This window comes from Strix aluco, chromosome 14 (assembly GCF_031877795.1).
Source record: "Strix aluco isolate bStrAlu1 chromosome 14, bStrAlu1.hap1, whole genome shotgun sequence".
Classification (NCBI taxonomy): domain Eukaryota; kingdom Metazoa; phylum Chordata; class Aves; order Strigiformes; family Strigidae; genus Strix; species Strix aluco.
In genome coordinates, this window is record NC_133944.1 from 16,838,745 (window position 1) to 16,859,456 (window position 20,712).

Genomic DNA, 20,712 nt, shown 5'->3' on the forward strand with positions numbered 1-20,712 from the left:
CTCTTCTTTCTTTCTGGCTCTCTTCTTTTTCTTTTCCTTCCAGGATTTCTCTAAGAAACTGAATAGGAAGGAGGGAGACCCCCTTCAAAGATTTCACCTCCTGAGAGTATTCTTTCAAAGACTTTGGCATAGTCTTCCTGCTTTTTGCTGTTGCTGGACGGCCCAGTTCCCTCATGCTGTTTCCTAAGCACTTTTATAAGCTAGCAGTTTCTGCAGAAACCTTTTGGGAAAAAAAATCTTGATGCATGGGGAGGCTGCTTTCAAACTCTGGTCTGCAGCTGGCACTCAGTGTGGGGAGAAGCCAGCCTCCAAATCCAGGCCATCCCAGCAACTTGATAAAAATCGCTAGAACAACTCAGGGAACTGTAGGCCTATGCTACCCAGATCTGCCGTGTTTTTAAGGGGCTGTCTCCAAAAACATTTCTATGTTTTGCTGCTTAAAGCACAGATGAAGGAGATGACTGGCGACTGTAGTCCAGGTTTAGTCATCATGTCTTCCCCTTCCATGTTATCAACAGGGGACAAAGGACAAAATCAAACGTGTGCATATAGTGTTTGTGGTATATTTATACCTTTATATAATTAAATTAGTGGAGCTTTAAAATATTTTATAGCAGTTAGACTCAAAACAGGATCAGTTCTCGTTTTCACACTTGGGAGTGCGGCTATTTAAAATGGAGTCAATGAACTTTCCCTGGCTCTGTTCAGAAGGCATTATGGGTCCATTTATTTTTACTTCCCTCCCCCCATTATTTGATAGTTCTTTTAAGAGTTGTGAGTTTTACTTGGTTCCTTTTGATCAGAAGGAAAAGGTACTGTAGGAACTGAGATGCTGCAGTGACTCTGGCTTTGAACTCACCAGGTCTAAAAGCCTGCAAGAGCATTTTCTCTTTCAGCTTTCCAGCCAGCTCAGAGCTGGCTGATAAAGGGGTATGTTAAATTGTCCTGAAGGACAGCTGGAAAGCTAGGAGCTACAGTCTGAACTCACAATGGAATTGAGATAGATATATATATTTAGTTTAATCATATTAAAATTTAAATGTTAGACTTTAGAGTAGATTTTTTAAAAAAATTCAAGTCGTTAAAAAGTTTATTTTCCATTCATTTCGGTTTGCGGGGGTCCCGAGTTCCTGCAAATGCTGCAGCTCCATCTAGTGGCACTGCGGACAGTTGCCAGGGTGGAGGCAAATTTTTAGAAATGCTAATAACGAAGAAAAATATTAGGATTTAAATTCCGTATTTTCAGTAAAATTCTGTAAGATTTCCTTTCGGTTATCACAGTTAGAGTCTACTCTAGTGCTGTCCGGAATGAAACAATATTTAAATTTCACTAGTTTAGAGAGATAAGTATATGCAAGTCCATTGAGTCTATTTCTCTTCAGTATTTTTCTTACTTGATCACAGACTTACAGATGTATTCCTATTTCTAATAAAAGAAGGTAGTATGTTTAAAACTGTGTTTGTATATGTAAGCATGTGGTACTTGTAAAAGTAGTTTTGATCCCAATTTCTTAAAACACTTGGGAAACATTTATTAAGCATCAAAACATTCAAATTTGTTTGCTCTATCCACTCATCAATCTATCTGTCCATCCACCCATCCATCGTGTGTAGAGACTGTGCACATTCGTATAGACAGCAGACCCTGTTCTGCTCTCAATTACATTATACCTTAATTCATTTCAGTGTAGTTGCTCTCAACTCTCACTGGTCTGACATGAAAATTAGTGTTTTGTGTATCTGTACACAGAGCAAATATATACTCACAAAGTGTGATGAACATATGTTGTAATGTGATCTTAATGTAAATAGGTTAGTTCTTCGGGGTTCTCACCTCATCCAGATGGGAATTGACATTCAGTATTTTACACCATTAAAACTGTGTTTAGTTTTTCAACACATCTTGCTCCTGCCTTTGATCTAATCAGAAAATAAACATTCTTGATTTGATTTGCTCAGCTGCTGTCTGAGCCACAAAACCTAGATTTCATCTTGTGTCCTGAACTCGACTCCCATGCTGCTTGTACAAATCTGTTGAATTCAATAAATGTATTTAGCCTTATTAAGATTCAGGAAAGCAAATATTATCCTCCAGTGATGCAGCAGATAACAGGAGTTAATAACAAGTATGTGATAAAGATCACAGGATTCCCTGTAAACAAGATGCTGCATTGCACAGAGAGCATCTTGTCTGCATATGTTTCATAAGTAACTAGGCATCCTCATGGGCTTCTTTAGTTATTTTAGAAAGTTGTGTAAACAGTATTATCTACTTAATGCCCCAAATGATATAATAATTGATATGGAAATGGGGCAAAGCTCAATAGATCATAATACAACTCTCCATGGACTCTTGGAGATGATCTGCCCAGATTTTATTTAAATTTTCTTCTAGCTTGAATGTATGCAGACTGTGGTTTGTTAGACATGAGAAGCAGATGTTTGTTGGACAGTATTTTCTTCTTTTGACCTTTTTTCTGGAAAAAAATAACATGTGAATTTATACTTGGATTGTTATCTGTTGTATGTATACTTCAGAGGTGTCAATGACAATGTGAAGAGTAAGATCATACTGAAAATCTCTGAATCATTGTGTGCTGTTGTTGAGAAAAATGGATAATAACAGATTTCTAACCTATATAGTACTCTGTAGTGATTTTGTGATTCTTCTTGTTTAGACAAGAGAAGTGGAAAGAAATACTGGACTACTAAGAAATTATTAAAACTGAAAAAATGTATTTTAAAATATTTTTCTGTTCCTTCTTGTGGAAAATTATATTGAAGCCTGGAGATTTTTTTATATATTCTAAAAATCTCTTACACAAGACTTTCTACTTTGTTATTTTTATAAAGTAGTGGTTGAAAGTTAAAATATTTTCCCTATTCAACCACTTATTAGTTCTTCAAATATATTAATTGGTCAGACTTACTCAACTGTTTTCTCTTCCATAGACATCACATGCAATTGTCTCAGGTGTATGATATCAGACAAAAATTAAGCTGTGTTGTGGTTGTCCATGCAAGATGAATTTAAGAACATGCAACCATGACATGTCTGTTTTGCAAAGCTGTGATGTCAGTTGTGCTTAACTATTTCTTCAGATAGTTAGTATGGTCTCCAGACCACTGTATTAGACTTTGGGAAAAATCACTTCTCTTATTTGTACCACAATTCCCCCAGCTGTAAAATGGGGAAATGATACATTGGAATGTGCTGATAAAATATAAGTAAAACATAGCTTTCTAGAAGAGGGCAAAGCAAAATTGGTATTCAAAAGAAATCTGAGATTTGATTACACTTTATCAAGGTCATTCAGTGGGCTTGTGACGTTGCCAAGAGCAGAGCTTGGGTCTTCAGACATTCTGTCTGTTGACTCCAGCTGCCTTCCAGGTACAGAGAATGGCTGATGGATGTTAATAATGCAAACAGGACAAACGTCACCAACTGCTCATTTCCATTTATTTTATTAAACCAAAGAAATTTTTTGTAAAAAGCACACATTGGTTTGGGAGACAGGAAATGGATGAAAAGGATTTATTTATAAAACAGGCTTTTATCACTCAAATACTGTACAGCAATGAAGAGTGGAAGTAAATGGCTGTCTGGAAGCAGGAGGAGTAAGCAGGAACCTGCTTACTTAATTTACATTCCTTTCTTGCATATGTGGAGGTGCCAGAGATTTCTTCTTCCAGAATAGCTTCACTGATGCAGTGCTATTTCCTTTTGCTGGCCTGGCACCTGGAGAGGGGGGATGTCTACTCTGGGGACAGCATGCAATCCCCATGGAGAGTGCACAAGGATTTTAGTCATTGTTTCTCCAATGGCTTCTTAACAAGAGTTAAGGAAGTGCAATAGGTAAGCAAGACAGGTAGATGTGGATGAAAATTAGCTATTTCCTTTTTGAGCCATTCTTAAAACATTATTCAGAGGAAAACCAAGATGCGGTGGCAGGTGGACAGCAGCCATTTAATTTTTATACATCTTATGAAAAAGCCAGAACAGATTCAATTTATGAATGGGGGCTCTGCAGCCACTACTGTATCCTTGCACTGGGCAATGTTAATAGGGAAAAGGACGAATCTTCTCTGACTCCCTGTGGGAAATCTGCCCTACCTGGCTGCATGTTTTTAACTGTGGAAGATAAATTTGCATGTAGAGGCAGAGGGAACCTGGTACTTGCAGGCCATCATTCCAAGTGAAAGATAGTATGGGAGCAGGAATGCCATTATCTTTTAGTTTAGTAACATACAACAGCTGAGTACTTGCTTTGCTGTAAAACTCAAGTGAAAAAGAATATGCAGAAGTTGACTTGAAATGTGAGTAAATGAAAGCAAAATTCTTTTGGCAGGTCCAACCAATCTCTGAGAGTACACAGCTAAGAAATCAGAACTGGCTGATTGCCTATGAAGCTGATGAGCCAGCATGGTCTCACTACAGTCCAATGCAATAAATAGATTAATTTTGTAACTTCTCTAGTGTACAAGGAAAGTAACGCCTGATTCTAAAATAAGACTGCATTAGTAAGAAACTATGCGATCAACAATAGGAACACAGGTTTGGCAACTTACTGCCTCTAAGTTCTCTTCCATTTCAAGGTATCTTCAAGAATTGAAATAGGCTTGTATAAACCAAAATTGCCTCCATCTCAATGCACATTTCTGAGTTAAATGTTGGAGTTAACTTATGTGGTCAAGTTTCACAGCTTTTCTGTTCAGTGAGTACTGAAAACCTGAATGAGGAAACTTTACTGGGGAAGTACTGGGTGAGGAAACAGGGGCACAGAGGCTAAGTTACTTGTGCAAAGTTCAGACCAAGTCTGTGGCAGAGCTCCAGGTAAAATCTAGGCCCCGTGGGTCCCCATTCATTGCGATTACTGTGCTAGCTTTCTCAGTCCAAAGATTTTCAATGTCGTCTCTGAAGAGATTAATAAATTGAAAGGTCACAGGCTCTGCATTTGTAGGAAGGGAATACATACCTGATTTGCTTGGGGGACGTTGAATTGTTGCGGGGGGATTTTAATTTTGTTGTATTCTAATAGTAATGAAATCACAAACTGATTTTATGAAAGCTACACTTGACCCTTTGATGACATATGCTGTAGGCTCTGTGGATTCATACATGAAGTGGCTTGATTGGAAGTCTCAGTGCAGCTGAAGTTGAAATCAGCCCTTTGAGTGAGGCAGATATGTTCTTCCTGGGTAGCTCTGAAGACGTTGTGGCTGACTAATTGCCACAGATACCCCACTGAAAACGGCTCTCCATCAAAGAAGTTCAGTGTGTGGGAATTATCCAACAGACACATTGTTCTTTCTTCACGCCATTTCTGTACTTATTTAGTTCATTTTCCCCCATAATACAAGGAGACTGACCTTTGCTTTCTGGTGGATAGGGACAAAGTGACCTATTCTAGGACCATTTTGCTGACAAAACTCTGCTAGCACATTATATAGAAAAGCATTCTCAGAAGAAATTTGGCTTGCACCAACAAAACAGTGGGGGGTTTTGGCACTGTTTATTTTAGCGCCTTTTGAATTATGTAAATTTTTCTCTTAGCCAAATTGCACCTCCTCATATTCATAATGTGCACTGCCATGCCAACAAAAATTGGTTAGCTTTGGATCAGTTAATCCTTCAGAGATGGACAGTTACAGCATTACCCCAGTAAAGGTTAAGATGGATCTTGCTGATGTGCCGCTTCCCTGATACTTGCCCTTGCTAGACAGCATGTACTTACGGACCTTCTAATCTTGTAGTCTGCTGTAAGGTGAGGGTCTGTGGACACAATTAGCTACTCACATACAGTCCCACAGGAACCTGAGGAGAATCCAAGGCAGCTGTGCACACAATGACAGGAGGGAGGAAAAGGGGGGAAATTATTTTTCCCTATCCTTTTGGTCTTTCAGCACAAACTGCTGTGGAGATAGAGCAGCGTGATGGCTGTGCTTTCTTGCTGCCTTAACTTCAAGTCACCTGAGTGTGATGCAGACCCCAGACGTGCTTTCTTCTTTGCCACTTTGTTACTGATTCAGAAATGATCCTCTAAGGAGGTGCTACCTTTGATTCATTTTAACTGTCCTGCAATATGATATGTTGTGGGAAGATTAGTTCTTAAATTTCTTAATTACTCTTAATTCTCTTTCTTCTGGTATAACTAGAAAAAGTAATAATTGTCAAATAACAAATAATCCACATATTTTAATGCCTAGCTGTTAATAGCTATTTAAAATACTAACTTTCCACCCTAGACACTCCTATTATTCTGTATTTTTTCCAAGCCATCCTTCTTGTAACAATGCACAGCAATGTTTTTCAGGTTCAGTGTGCATTCAATTAGCTGATTCTTTTATGTGTCTGGGAGGTAAGTTAATACAGCTATTCCTTATTTATAGACAGTGTCATTGTGGCGCACGTAGTATCTGCACGTGGAGTACAAGTATACAGATATACAGGATTAGCTATAATATTGCAGTGCCACCAAGATGGTATTTGCATGGTGTAAGGCAACGCCCAATCTACATAAGTCTCTCAAAGGCAACAGGGAAGCATATGCTTAACACAGACTGTCTGTTAACCATGTGTCTCACAGCTTGTTAATCAGAATTAAATGCTAGCATTATATTAGCCAGATGTTCTCCCCAACAGCACCCTTCTGTGGTTCCTTTCCATTATGTATATAGTGCACGTGGTATGAATTTTCTACCCTTTCAGAGCTGTACTTAAAAGATCACCCCAAACAAGAATGTGCCTTCAATGCAAGTCATAAAACTTATCAGCTACAAAAGGGAAATAAAGTATATTCCCTCATCTCTGATGGAATGATCATTGGTTGTATTTTTTGCTCCTACCAAAGTTCATTGGAAACCTTCTTCCCAGGTCTTCCTGCCCACAGCAGTTGACTTCAGTGGGAACAGGACCAATCCCATCATTCTCAGAAATGGTAAAGTGCTGTTTGACCAGGCTTCAGCTGAGTGAGTAAAAAACTACATTCAGTGTCTGAAGATGCATCCTCTAGATTGCAATGACTGAGAAGATATTTCTCTTCTTGAAATCAAGTAATTTCCATATGAGCAAGCAATTCCTCTGATTCTGCAGATTCTTAAGTGCTTTATTCATTCTATTTTCCTACTCTGACTTTTCACACAAAATAGGCTATGTTCAAAATAAGCAAATCGTAAATGATATTTTGTTGCAAATGTCTTTCCAAAAACTTTAATAAGCTTAGGTGCTCCTCATATGGTAGAGTAAATATAATATTTTCCAACATAAATGTTAATGTCCCTTTTGCACATGGAAGATATTTAACTTTTTTCTATTAATATAAAGTTATGTTAGCTGAACAGGTAATTTCCAGTTCTTACTCCTTCAAGAGTTTGTGTTTGGGAAAAGTTGCTGACAGCTTTGCTCTTTAATGAAATTGTTTCTTGTGTTCATTGTACATACTCCCGAACTGCAAGTTCTTTCAGGGTAAAAACTCGTATGGGATCTTTTTTTGCCTTCCATTCTTCCAGTTTTTCTTGAAAAGACAGAAAATCCTTGCCAAGTTCATATGCCAAAGTGATCATTGTTTCTAACAATGGAATATAATACCTGTGGCTGGTATGCACATGAAGGCATGATAGAGCTTTTTCTCCATATTCAAAGGCACTTGCTGGGTTTTCCAGGTCCTTGTGGCACACCACGATAGCACAGAGAGTAGGGACAATTGAGAGAGGGTTGCCTCTTGTCAGCCTTTCCTGCAGACCAATGACTTCTAAAAGGATTTCCAAAGCTTTGGTGTACTGGCCACCCCGCAGGCAACCATATGCTTCCTGAAGCTCGGGCCTTGTTAAAAAGTCAATAAATTTTTTTGATCGTCGGATATATTTCATAGAATATAGAAGTCTCAGGTAGTCCTTGAAGGCTAATTTTCTCTCATTGATTATTTCTTCTGTGAAATTCCCTGTTAGAGTTTTTTTGGGAAAAGTCACATCTTCCATTTCTTCACTAAACTCCTCCAGCAGATTTCTGTGCAGTTTCTCAAAATCTGAGTAACGCCGTTCAATTACGGACTTGTTGCTGTCAAAACTCCCTGTTTGCAAAATGATGATTTTATACATCTGAACACAATAAAACAGAAAAATAAGCATGAGAAGGACTATTCTATCCCTGGTGGACTCACGTTTTGTCTGTTATTGCTTTGAAAAGACTTTGTGCTTGTATATTCTACCAGTCAAAACCTTCCTGCACCAATTTTACATGGGTAATCTTGTATACTCCTATGGTTTACAGAGGTGCTGCTAAATTAGTTGCTGCTTGGGATTATGGTGCACGCTCAGCGTAGGCCTGATCTTTGAAATCTGCAGCCATCAAATTAATAATTCTCACCTCCTGCTGTTTTGTACTTTTGTCACCAGACTTAGCTTAGCATGTAAATAAGTTGTAGATAAACAATGCAGTAACAGATCCCATCCTGCAAGGTGCTGGGAATGGTGAGCTAGCAACAGACTGAAGCATGTAAAACCACTTACAAAGTATTTCTGTAGCTGTACTTTGTTTATAACAGCCATGGCTGCTGCAATCAATCATCTTTGGTGAACTGAATGGATTTCCCAGACTTAATATTGAATGTAATCTATTTTACATTGGTCGTAATACTCAGAAATGTTGTTTGTATCAGACATTTCTAGGGATTTGGGGGTGTTATTAATGCTGTGAAAGAAGAAGGAGTATTTGGCAGTAATATTTGGTGTGTGCAAAAATGAGATGGAGCAACTCCAAAGCCTTTTTTCCCCTCTAAATCATTGTCCTGTTATTCAAATTTACTTGGCATATAAATAATGCAAAAAAAAGTGACATTTCTACAACAATCTGTTTGCTATCCAAAATCCTTCACTAACAGCTAACAGCAATGCTGTCCCATATTAACAGTACTCAAGAGTATGTCTTCCTCAGCTCTTCACTAGCCTCAAAATGACTATAATAAATGTGATATTAGAAAAGTAGCTGCAAAATAAAATTGTGTGTTATGTGTTGTACAAATAGATTCTCTTCAGGTCCTGATCCAAGCACAATGATGTTGTGGAAGGGCCAAATCCCTAATGTGTGTAAACCAGTGGAGCTCCACTGAGGCCAGCTTAACTGTGTCACTGCACACAGCTAAGGACACGGCCTGTTGACCTTGCTGGCTTTTGGACAATGGCCATGTTCACATTCAACTTCACCCTGTTCCCACTGAATTATACAGGAAATGAAGCAGTTTTACTCATGCTGGTTGTTTTCTTTGCTGCTGCTGAAGGGTACAAACCAGTACTAGTACTAGTGTCTGTCTGATTATCTCCCTTGTTTTTCCTTAAAGAGAAATTCTTTCTTTTAATCTTCATAAATGATCTTTACAGGCGCTCCTTGAAAGCTTTCTAAACTTGAGCTGACTTCTCTGATTTCTTTTCATTTGTAAGCACTGGGACATTTTCCTATACTTTGTCCTGCTCCCTGCTGAAAGGTGTATATATGCCTGATGCATATCCAAAACAATAATAAGAACAATTTTTTAAGCTATCATTGTATTAAGGGCAGCTAAATGAATAATTTACAAGTACTTGTTTTTTTATTTGTGGAGTGTGCATGAAAAAAAGGAAGAAATACCATTTAATTAGACTATCGTTCAAATTGGCTCAGTTTTGTTGTAATGTATATGTTTTTGCCTAGACATGTAACTTATGACTAAATTTAACTACTTGCATGTATGCTGAATGATACTCTTGTTCTCATACAGTTATACTAAAATAATTTTAAACTATTCAACAAGCTGGATACTGTTGATTGTATGCAAGAATGACAGCACCTAAGTAGGTGTGTATAGCACACAACAAGATCTTAGGACAGCGTCCAGAACATTTACCTGCTTTAAATTCTACCAAGATGCATCACCCAGTATCACCAACACTAGTGCGATTCTTAGCATTTTTCATCTACAGTTCTCAGAGGTTGTGGCAAACAAGGAAAACATCCCTATCTGAATTTCACAGGAGTATTGAAAGAGACTTGCTCTATATCAGTCCTCCTGAAGGCCAGGAGCAGAACCAGAAATAAAAAACAAGTGTCATACTGTGAGTAAAGATACAAAAATTGAACATATTCTGTTGTTCCTGTCCTTCATACTCATGTTTCACCTTAAAAATATGACAGAAATATGCGATCTAATGGAGCTCTAGGTAGGGAAGAGGAATGATACCAGGTGATCTAGCTGGAGGATGTCTTAGACTTTGTCAGCATCAAAGAATTTTGCATTTGTGCTAACATAACTCTCTGATGTGGAAGTTGTACAAACGCCATGCAGTTGGTACAGCAGGCTAGCTCAGTGGAAGTGTAACTATATTGATATTGTTATACCTGTGTGAATTTCCTTAATGTTGACAAGCCTCTGGGTGTTAAGGATACTCAAGCTACTAATTTACTTGCTATCACTTTTCCGCTGCTGCAGATTTTGTGAACTGATTGTCAGAGGTATTTTTTACAGGCAGATTCCACCAGCTATGCCCATACGATCAGTGAGAACAGGTTCTACTCAGTATGATCATGGCTTGCAAAACTTGGCTCTGGGTAAGGCTTTCATGTAGTGAGTCATGCTGTGTGCTGTGCAGACCCCTGTAGAGTGAATAAAAATTAATGATCGTCTTACATATTCATTTCTTAGCTTACCACATATTTAGATAAGTGGTGCTCTACAATCCTGGTTGATGGGATTTCAAAAAGGAGTTTGACTTGTCTGCACTGGCGTTTTTCATTCCTCCAATATTCCTGAAGTTCCTTAGTGGTCATCAAGGAGTTGGGACTTAGAGATGCATTGGAATCTAAAACCAATATATTAGCATTTCAGTTTATAACCTGTGCATTTGGAAAGAAAACTCTTATGCATTTATTGTGAAAGGAGAGCCCAGAATTTCTGTTGCTATTACAGCAGGACCTAAAGACTGTTAAAATAAGTGATTTCACTGCTAATAAAGACAGGTCCAGATTCTTTGAGGAAAGCTATTGTGGTCTGAAATTTTGAAACATACCAAAGCAATTGCAGAACACAAAGTTATAGAAAAACTACTGACAAGAAGTATTGTACATCTAGGTTGTAACCTTAGGCACAGTCTGAGCAGGAGATATGCTTCACCATCCCACAAGTAGCTCTAAGAAATGCCAACTCAGTCTTCTGAATCACATGTTTCTCCAGGCTTCCTTGTTGCTAAAAGGAGGAGGTAATACAATGCAGCTGCAAATTCAGACATATATTCAAATACTGACCTTATTCAAATAGTGGGTTTGTGCAGTAACAGGTGAAAGCTGAGAAAACATGAATATCCTAACCTTAAAGCAGAAACTCAAAACCAGTTTAGCCAAAGAAGGAATTCTCACATCCTCTTTTTCTTTTGTAGCTGAACTGATGCCACAGTTCAGCTATAAATATTTTATATACTTCCCTCCTTTCCTCTCTCTTTCTCCCCACAATCACATACACACACACACAAACATATATACATATGCATATATAAAAATGTAGGACAGCTGGTTGAAGGGCTTGTTTACAGGGGAATTTGATGTAGCTTTTCAAAAGGGTGATTTCTGTGTCTGAAATCTACTGACAACAGTTTTCATCAGGTGGCATATAGGCTAGCAAAGTGGATAAAAGAAATGGAATATTTGTATTTCACAAATGGGCACACCAGTCCCAATTTCTAATCAATGATGTCTCTGTCAATTCAGTCAGCTGAAGTCAGTCTGCAATGTATCTAACATTCAGACAATGGAAGTGAATGACCACAAATGAACGGGAAGATAACAGCTTGATGCAGAAACAGAATTGCAAAGGCACCATAGCACTTCTTCAGTGGCCCCACTTCTACATGTTCTTAATCATTTGGCCATACAGTTTCAATTATCAAGGCCTTTGGGGTTTGGCTCAATCTCTACAAAGCACATATTTCCTAAGAGAGGTGGTGTTTATGCAGGCTGAAAATCTTGATGAGATGATATATATTTTGGATTATATATAACATTTTATTTAATAACAGATGACAGAAATCTTAGGCATAGTAAAAATTCAATGCTGCCTCTTCATAAGGCATGTGAGAGACTACTGTTAAAGATTAGCTTCAATCTTGATGTCCTTGCCAATACTGCCAAGAGGTTCAGATTTTGTGATGTACAGAAAGTGCACTCCCAAAACAGGCCATCTAATGATCACTGGTTTGGTGCCTGGTCTGTAAATGAAATCTGGAATACATTTTAGGCCCAAGGGATTTAAAAGGAAAACTCTGTGTGTATATACACACCAGGATATGCATCTGTTTCACTATTGCTCCATTATTACTACAGGTTTAATCAAGGCTTATTTTCAGTAGAGTATAGCAGTGTAAGTCTGGGCTACTGCTGCAAGAAATAAAGCTAAGTTTTTATGTAAAAGATTAATGGCATAAATAGCTATATGAAAAATAAAATTAAAAGATAGCATCAACCTTGTAGGTCACCTTTTCCTGGGTTTTCTTTTCTCACTTGACATGAAATTTCAGCTTTGGGTTGAATTTGTTCTTCATCAGATGGACTTGTGGTAGAAAATGTAGTAATACTGCTTACAGCTTCCAACAGTTCCCTTTCTGCTGTGCAGTGCGAGTCTTGGTCCATTGCAAGCCACCACTGAAAGATTACAAAAAATATGACATTTCTTAGTAGCATGCCTTTAGAGGAGCCAGTCTGGTAATCTTTTTTATTGACTTACTCATTGTTCTCTGTGAACTTATATGAGGGTAACTGTAGTTTCATAAAAACTAAAGTAATAAATAGAAATATCTATATAGCTATCAGTGAAGAACCACTCCTATTAACATTATCATTGAAAGTGTTTGGGTATCTTTTTGGTAGATTAAAATCAAACATGAAAGTCATAGGAAGTTACATTGAGTAAGATTAAGTGGGGAACTCTGTTCTTATCTATGAGAATTTTCTCAGAAACTTCAGTGGGGGCAGATTTTTTTCTCCTTGTATTTTGCCCTCAAGCTTGCAAGTATGAGTTCAGATGAACTAAAATCTTGGAGATAATAACTAGCAGCCTGGCTCTCTTACACTGCTAGAATTTACCGTTCTCAAGACTCCAAAACTTGCCATCTGTTCTTAATCACAACCTGTAGGGCAAAATAGGGCAATATCTAAAATAGTATATTTTTGTCATATTTCACAGATTCAAGTTCTCTCCAGAGACTTGTCTCTGTACTGTGAGAACAAAACAACTGAATGGCTAGGTGGAACGAGAACTGAGTTTTCTAATTGTTATACAGAAGCATTCTCCCTTTACTTGTCCTTTTAACCTACATACTGTGCTTGTAGTAGATCTCTATGCCTGTTCTGCTAGGACTACTTTTTTACCACATACTGATAAAATGCCTAACACAATGTACTCTTACCCCGTAGACCAGATTGGCCATTCTGCTGCATAAATGTCTCCCCAGGATTTTTTTTTTTTTTTTTTAAAATTCCCTACCTATTACATCACTGTGTTATACTAGCAGTTGAAAAGGTTCTGAGAGCATCCTAACAACTTTGCCAGGGCGCTGTGTTGTTAGTTAGCATGAGAGAAACATTGCTCACAATTCAGCCAATGGGTGAAAATCAAATAACAGAACAACCTACTTCAAAAAAACCCAAATCTCCTTGCTACAAATGTAAAAATAATGCCCAAACAGTGGTTATTAAGTAATCAGAGGGTTTAGGACAGGGATGTTACTACATATAATTTTGCCTCCACTTGTCTACGACATAGTTATGCAATGATGGATACAGAGGTGAGGAAACTCCTTCAGCAGGCCCACGATTTCTGGCAAACTGCAAGGCTGTAAAAACAAAAGCAATTACTTTCCCCACTGGAAATAATGGAAGTACAAACCACTCTCCTCTAACAGAAACCCTTCCTTTGCCTGGCTCGGATAAGCAAGTACATACATGTTGTCATCCTTAATAAGAGCATCATGGAAGCCCTTAATTTTGGACTTTGGACTAGGAGGTAGAAGTTCTCATTGTTCTCCTAGTCCTCCTTAAGATCTGCTTTTTGAACATGAAGAGTAGCCACTTACTTGTTGTCTAACTGCTCAGTCTTTTGAACGTCATGACAGTTAAACCCAAGAGCATGAACTTGCAAATATTTTTTTTTAATGTAAAGATAATCTCAAATATAGTAGATTAAATGAGGAATCTGAAAATGGCCAAACAAATTTAAATGACAACTTTTTTCTTGGTTGTGAGTTGGTATAACTTTATAAACAAAACTGTATATATCCAAGATATATATATTTATATATATGTATAACTTTATATACATAAAATATGTATATATGTGTGTGTATATATAGAAATATAACACTTTGAAATATGATTTACCAGGGAAACACAACACACTTGAAAATAGAAGAATGCAGAAGTGAACATTTTGACATACAAGTCTTCTGCCTTGAATATATCTGCCTTGAAAACTATCTGTACTTCGTATAGGCAGTTTCATTTTCACAAGCTATATATAATTCACTGTAAGCTCTTTTAACTAAGCTACTATATATTCAAAAAACCCAAACCAATACAAAAACCGTGCAACAAATTACAGTTTTACTTTGAACAGACACTCATCCTGCTCTGTTTCTGGGTAAATGCCACTCGAACTGCTTCACTGAGTTGTAAGTAACGCTACAAACCGAAGTGCACGGTGTACTCACCTGGCAACTGCCGAAGAGCTTTTAGTTGTGGTGCGTGTGTAGTCTGTATGAAGTCATGAAAAGCCTGCCTCGCATTTTCAAAACACAGAAAAATATGTCTGTGTGTTCTTCTAATAGGCACATTCTGTGTTTTACAAAAAGGAAGGAAGAAGCCTTGATTAACTCAGACTTCCTCATCCAATTGGCTCACTGGTTCAGTGCTGACTGATTACGCATGAAATTTCCTATCTGCCTCGAACAGCCCTTGTGCTGGCTGGGGGCGAGGCACGGCCTGTTGTCGGCTGTGCAGCTTCAGCAGCAAGGGCAGGTTTGCAAACCCCAGTGTCAGGATTACATGTGCAAATACAAAGTCTACCAGAGGAAAGAGTTCAACAGTAAATACAATTACAAAATCAATGAAACTTCTCTGCATAGATTTCTGAAACCACACTTAGCAAAGGAGAGATTAGGAAAAAAGAGCCAAATATGTAAATGTACTTATGTGGAAAAATATGCCCCTTGGGACATCTTTAAAGTACAGACTTAACATCCAGTTCAGAAAAGAAAATGCAGATGGTACCACAATAAATAGCCTCGCTCCATGTAAACTTACACTTCTGACAGAAATCCCGATTCCGCACAGTGCTTAAACATACGATTAATTTCGAATATCTGCTTAATTAAAGTTCAAAAAGGAGCATTATCATATCTGACATGACTACTAAACTTGAAATGGGCTTATGTGTGTGCCTAAAATTAATCCTGTGCTTAAAGTCTTTGTTGAACTGAGGACAAAGTGAAGAAGAATGACGCATTAATCCACATGTCCTTTGGCCCAGATGCTTCCTTTTGCTGTTCACTTCAGTTTGGAAATTTGCTTTAAAGCATCAGGATAGCTATTTCTGGGGTAAATAATATGGACGCTATCTTTTTTTAGTAATGTAAGTTTCTCCGTTGCCAAAGCTCACTCACTGAAGAACCAAACAATTTTAATGCAGCACAAATGTGGGAGGCAAACATCCAAAGGACCACATGGATCCTGCCCCACACATTCCTTTAGAACAAACAATTTAAAATAATGTAAAACCAGGGCCATAAACTGGCAGTGCTTCTCTTCTGCTTTATTTACAACATAAAACAATGCCAACTTTAACTTGGACTCAGTCTAAATGTAGAAGTTTTGCCAAAATAGCTGTCAGAATGGTGAAAAATCACTCCCATGCAGCTACAGCCATACTGGCAGAAGCCATAGTGTAGATGCCGTTATATTGGCAGAGTCCTTTAGCCAGTTTAGCATGTTCCATGCGGAAAGTGATTTAAGTTACACCAGAAAAGAAATCTCTGCTTGCCAATACAGCTCTAAGGTGTAGCTATACCAGCCAACCCTTTTAAGTGTAGACAAGGCATGGGTTTCTGGCTCAAGTCTCATTCCTTTAAAGTTAGATTTATGGGTTTGGTTACAATTGTGAGCAAAAACCAAGGGGGATTTCAGTGCCTTTCACTCATGCTGACAGTTCACAGATGTATCTAAGCTTTGAATCCTGAATCTGTTAATTTATGTGTTGCCAAAACCCAATGTATTATTTTGTGATGCTTAGTGCTATTGTCCTGCTCTTGATAAAGCTAAAAGAAAAGAGGAAATTATATTTTTCAGTATATTAAGTATGACCTCTACTTTCAATTATTTCAGAACAAGTCAGTCCTAGTCAAATTAACCTGGATGATTAAAAAAAGTGAAATCTTTTATTATGAGCATGGATGACTCATATGAAGTAATTTACAAATCCAGGGTGTTCTGCAAGAATTCTGCCTGCCTCAGTAGAGCGAGCTGTTATGGTCACAGCCGGTTCCTGAACGGGTTCCTTGTGCCCAGGAGCCGTGACATCCACAGAGGGTTTAGCAGGCTGCGGCTCCTCCTCATGCTGCCCCATGAGCTTGGGTTTGGCCCAGACAGTCCCTGGCCCTTCACTGAGACCTAGTGTTGTTAGTCTGGCAGCATTTTACTTTCCTAAATGTCTACTTGATTAGCACATTCAGAAAAGGTCTACAGTGTGCAGTGGTGTTTGCTAGCAGAATGCATAACTAGTATCTTCCTTTTTATATTCTCAGTTCCAACTCCAACAGTCAAATACTGTGTAAAGTGTTAAGCAGTGGAAAACGGGAATTTTCACAACGGCAGCATACCGTTCTGAAAGATGGGCAAGTGCACTTATACCATCAATTTATCTGACTATTCATAAATTTTAATGGAAAAGCATGTTCTGTCATAGTGATGGAACAGGGATCCTCCTGCACTGGCTCACTCAGAGTTTGTATTCTGTGAAAGCACTGACTTTGGCATGCATAAAGAGTTAAAGTGCATCTACCAAGGGATATGGAAAAAGAGTGCTCTGCAATAACATAGGAGCAAGGCAAGGTTAAAATCATAACACTGCAGCACATAAACGTGGCTGTCATAGGAGTTAGGTCCTCCATACCAACTTAAGACAAAATGACTCATTTTCAGAAGACTAACCTGAAAGTTTATATCTAAAACTTGGTAACCAGCCACCAAATGAGCTAGCCTTGCGATGCCATGTTAAGGATGCCTGTATTGAAAGACCATGTTTGTGCTTGTGATAGTTAAAGAACCAGAAGGGACTGCTGCAATAGTGAAAAACATCCTGCCTTGATTTATACTCTAATTTGGGCAGTTCATATTTTCCCAATCAGATAGATGACATAAACCCAGACAGACACAATATTTAACCATAGAATACAAAGCTGGTATCAGCTTGAAAAATTGTGGGAGAAACCACTGTTATATAGATACTGCAGTTTACTGCCAGATTTTATTGGCATTTTACTATAGGCTCAGAAAGGTCCTATGTTTGTTAAAGAATGTGTCTGTAATATCCCTATTACAAAATACTCTTCAGCTTCTGTCCTAAGAAACACAGCTTCAGGCAACCTCATAGAATCTGTGCTGCTTTTCCCTCTCAGGCCCCAAACTATGTAACTAAACCTTACTTATTTTACCAAATCATTCATTAGAACTGTAGATAATGAGAAAAAAACACGAGGCAGAAATACCTATTTATCCACATCTCCTTTTATCACATAACTAATATTTAGGAAGTGCTGTAATGTTGTCTTGGATGCTTCTACAAGAACCTTTCCTCTCTTTTTTTAATGCAGCTGGATAAATACCTACCATTTCCATGTTTGAAGTAGCAGAAAAATTCAGCTGTTCTGCATGAATATTCTGCACTTTTGGGGCAATGATGTGATAAATGAATACCATACTCCTGTCCTGGTAAGCACAAAATTCTGTTCCATGCTATTTATATAACATTTAATTGTATAGTGTTGTGTCATTTGAAAGTGGAATTTGTTTACCATATTTCATTATTACAAAACATGTCTCTCCTAACAAGAGTGTGGTTTAAAGAAATAATTTGCCGTTTAACAGCAAATATCTCGTGCTGGTGTTACTGACAGGGTTTTCAACATGAAAGAAAATGTAACAGGCCCATTTTATACTGCCAAAGCCCTGTTACCACTTTACAACTCCTTTATACTTCTAAAGGAGTATGAAGGAGCTTTAGAGTAAACAACAGTCTTGGCCTGCCTTTCATCTGTGGTCTGTCAGTGACACAGAGCTGTAATGCAAGCCCAGTGGGTCAATAGGATATTAAACTGGGTTAAATTTCACAAGTACTATTCTGTCTGTAGAATGACAGACTTCCTAAATGGTCTATGGGGGTCATTTTTCCTGCTGAAATCAGAGGGTCAAGTACATAATTACATGGACTAGAGAAATATTTAAAAATATTTGTTTCTGAGTTATTAGGTGTACCACATGTAGTCATTTCTACCTAGCATTTTGATATTTTATTCTTATTATGTGTCCATCCCCTTCTCAAATATAATTACGATGTACCTAGGCTAATATTTATAATCACATTCCACGTGTAATTTATTTATACCCAAAATGTAAACATAATGAAATTTGGGATAACAGGATTTATAGCAGACATGCTAATACATTTTGTAGTAACACAAACAGCAGCTCTAGAAATGGAGGAAAGTGCAGCTGCTGTGTATAGATAGCCACCTTGAGGATTAGCAGAGCATAACTTGGGTTTACTGTGTGTCCTTCTCCAAAATGAAATGTAATGCACAAATCTGAGTATCTTTTCACTACTATTTATTCTTTAAAAATTAAATATGACTTTAAAATGCAATTTTGCTCTTAAATGACTGAATAAAATTATCAGTGTGAGCATTCATTCCATAGTAGATGGAATCTCGTTATTTCCTCAGGAGTTTCCAATAAACTCCTGGTGGTTTCCAACACTCTGACTGTGTCCTTTACACCCTGCACATACCCCCGCTCACAAAAGCCGGTGCTGTGCCTTCCCCTCTTCCTGCCAAGAGCTGTGGTGGTGACATACATCGCTTCAGAGCTCAGAAGCGGGCACCCCTGCCCTGATCCCCGGGGCTGTGTTGGATCCACTTATTGTCTCTCTAGATTCTGAAGATCTATAGGGAACAGGATTAACTGGAACAGCCTTTTCTTTAACTAATGTTGGACTGCACGTGTTACTGAATTACATAAAAACATGTATTAAATGAATGGTAAAGATACAAAGAAACTAGGAAAGTGTTTATTTGTATGTCAACATTATTGTAACCACCTTGGGTACACGAGCATATGCTATTTTTTTCAAAGATGCTTCTTTGTAGGAAGTCCATCCATTTCTAGCAGTACAAAATTTCATAAGTGTTTTTAAAATGAAATTTAAAGCATCAGTTTAGAATACTATGTGATTAAAAAAATACTGTCTAAAAATAAATGTTGTCTTCCGGAAACGCTGAATGCATGAATAAAGCTTTTAAACATAACCATCCTGCTGAGCAACTCTTTTCTATTCGGGAGTTCATTCTCTCATTATTTAATAAGAGCTCACTATATATAAAAACCACTGATGCGAAGTGGATAAAGCAGAACAGCATTCAGATGACAGTCACATTCAGGAGGTCGGTTAAAGAGGAGCCACGTTTGGCTTTTATTAAATCAAATACTCAGTAGCATTACTTACATTTCTTGAGAGCAAAAATATTTCAAAAGTGGATATTGAAGCCAGATCAAGTTTGACACTCGTGAACAGTCTCTAGGTAACGCTACAGCCGCCGGCCCCACGACGGGCACTCGAAATGACCCCCCGCGCTCACCGAGCCGTGGAAGACGCCGCACCCCGGGCAGCGCAGCGCAGAGCCCGCCCCTCCATCCTCGCCAGCACGCACGGAGCCAGTGACGTTCGGTCCGCAGCTTTTACCTCGGAGAGGGCTCTGACTGCCAACCGGCCTGCCGGCAGCTCCCGGCAAGTCTCGTTTTTTCCCGTCTCCACGTGTTGCACCCGCCGGGCGGAGGCAGCGCCCCACGGCCCCCTCCCCGCCCTGCCACGGGTCCGGAGCGAGGCCCGGCCCCGGTCACCCGCCGTGAGCGCCGGCCCGCTCCCGAAAGACCCCCCCGGGCGCGCCCCGGCCCGCGGCCGCGCTTCGCCCCCAGCCAACGGGCGGGGCTGGCGCCCGCCGGGGAGAGCGGCGTCCGCTCGGGGCACAGAGCGGGACGCGGGAGCGCGGAGGAGAAGCGGCGCGGGCGCGGCACCGGGGGCTGGGGACGTGGCTGGGGCCCAGCCTCTGCTGCCGGCGGACGCACACGCACGCGCCGCCAAACCAGCCCGCCGCAGCTCCCGAGGTCCCGCCTCCGCGCTGCGCACAGCCAATCAGCGCCCTCGAGGGGAAGCGTTCCGCCAACCGCCCCTTCGCGCCTCCCCGCCCCCTCCTCTGCGGCTCATACAATCTTGATGGAATGGAAACCCCCGAACCACCTTGTCATCTGGCGGCGCTCTTCGCCAATAGCGCTACGAAGCGGTGGCGCCGGCGCCCTGTGATTGGCTGTGAGAGAGGCCGGGGGACGAGAGGGCGGGCCTGCCGGGGCAGCAGGGAGCGTTTCGCCGGCCG

At 39.4% G+C, this 20,712-nt stretch overlaps 1 protein-coding gene across 5 annotated transcripts; it reads right to left on the minus strand.

The window, feature by feature from the left end:
* Positions 1-3,520: 3,520 nt before the first annotated feature.
* Positions 3,521-20,419, minus strand: SNX20 (sorting nexin 20). Of its 5 annotated transcripts, XM_074839484.1 has the most exons (6): positions 19,788-20,419; positions 14,725-14,848; positions 13,426-13,851; positions 12,484-12,661; positions 10,679-10,830; positions 3,521-8,097 (listed from the first exon to the last, which is right to left on the minus strand). In XM_074839484.1, exons 3-6 carry the CDS (start codon positions 13,444-13,446, stop codon positions 7,429-7,431), a joined length of 1,020 nt encoding a protein of 339 aa, XP_074695585.1. In that variant the 5' UTR covers positions 13,447-13,851; positions 14,725-14,848; positions 19,788-20,419; the 3' UTR covers positions 3,521-7,428. The 5 variants fall into 5 exon arrangements, with proteins under 5 accessions (XP_074695585.1, XP_074695587.1, XP_074695586.1 ...); XM_074839486.1 differs by lacking the exons at positions 13,426-13,851; positions 14,725-14,848; XM_074839485.1 differs by lacking the exons at positions 13,426-13,851; positions 19,788-20,419 and having other exon boundaries at positions 14,725-14,910.
* Between the last annotated feature and the right edge of the window lie 293 nt (positions 20,420-20,712).

Coding starts and splice junctions, on each gene's coding strand:
- SNX20 (XM_074839482.1), bottom strand. CDS start 12,700: ATGCTACTAAGAAATGTCATATTTTTTGTAATCTTTCAGTGGTGGCTT. Junction 10,831..12,483: donor AGGAAAAGGTGACCTACAAG/GTTGATGCTATC, acceptor TATTGGTTTTAG/ATTCCAATGCATCTCTAAGT. Junction 8,098..10,678: donor ACCACTTATCTAAATATGTG/GTAAGCTAAGAA, acceptor TATTGTGTTCAG/ATGTATAAAATCATCATTTT.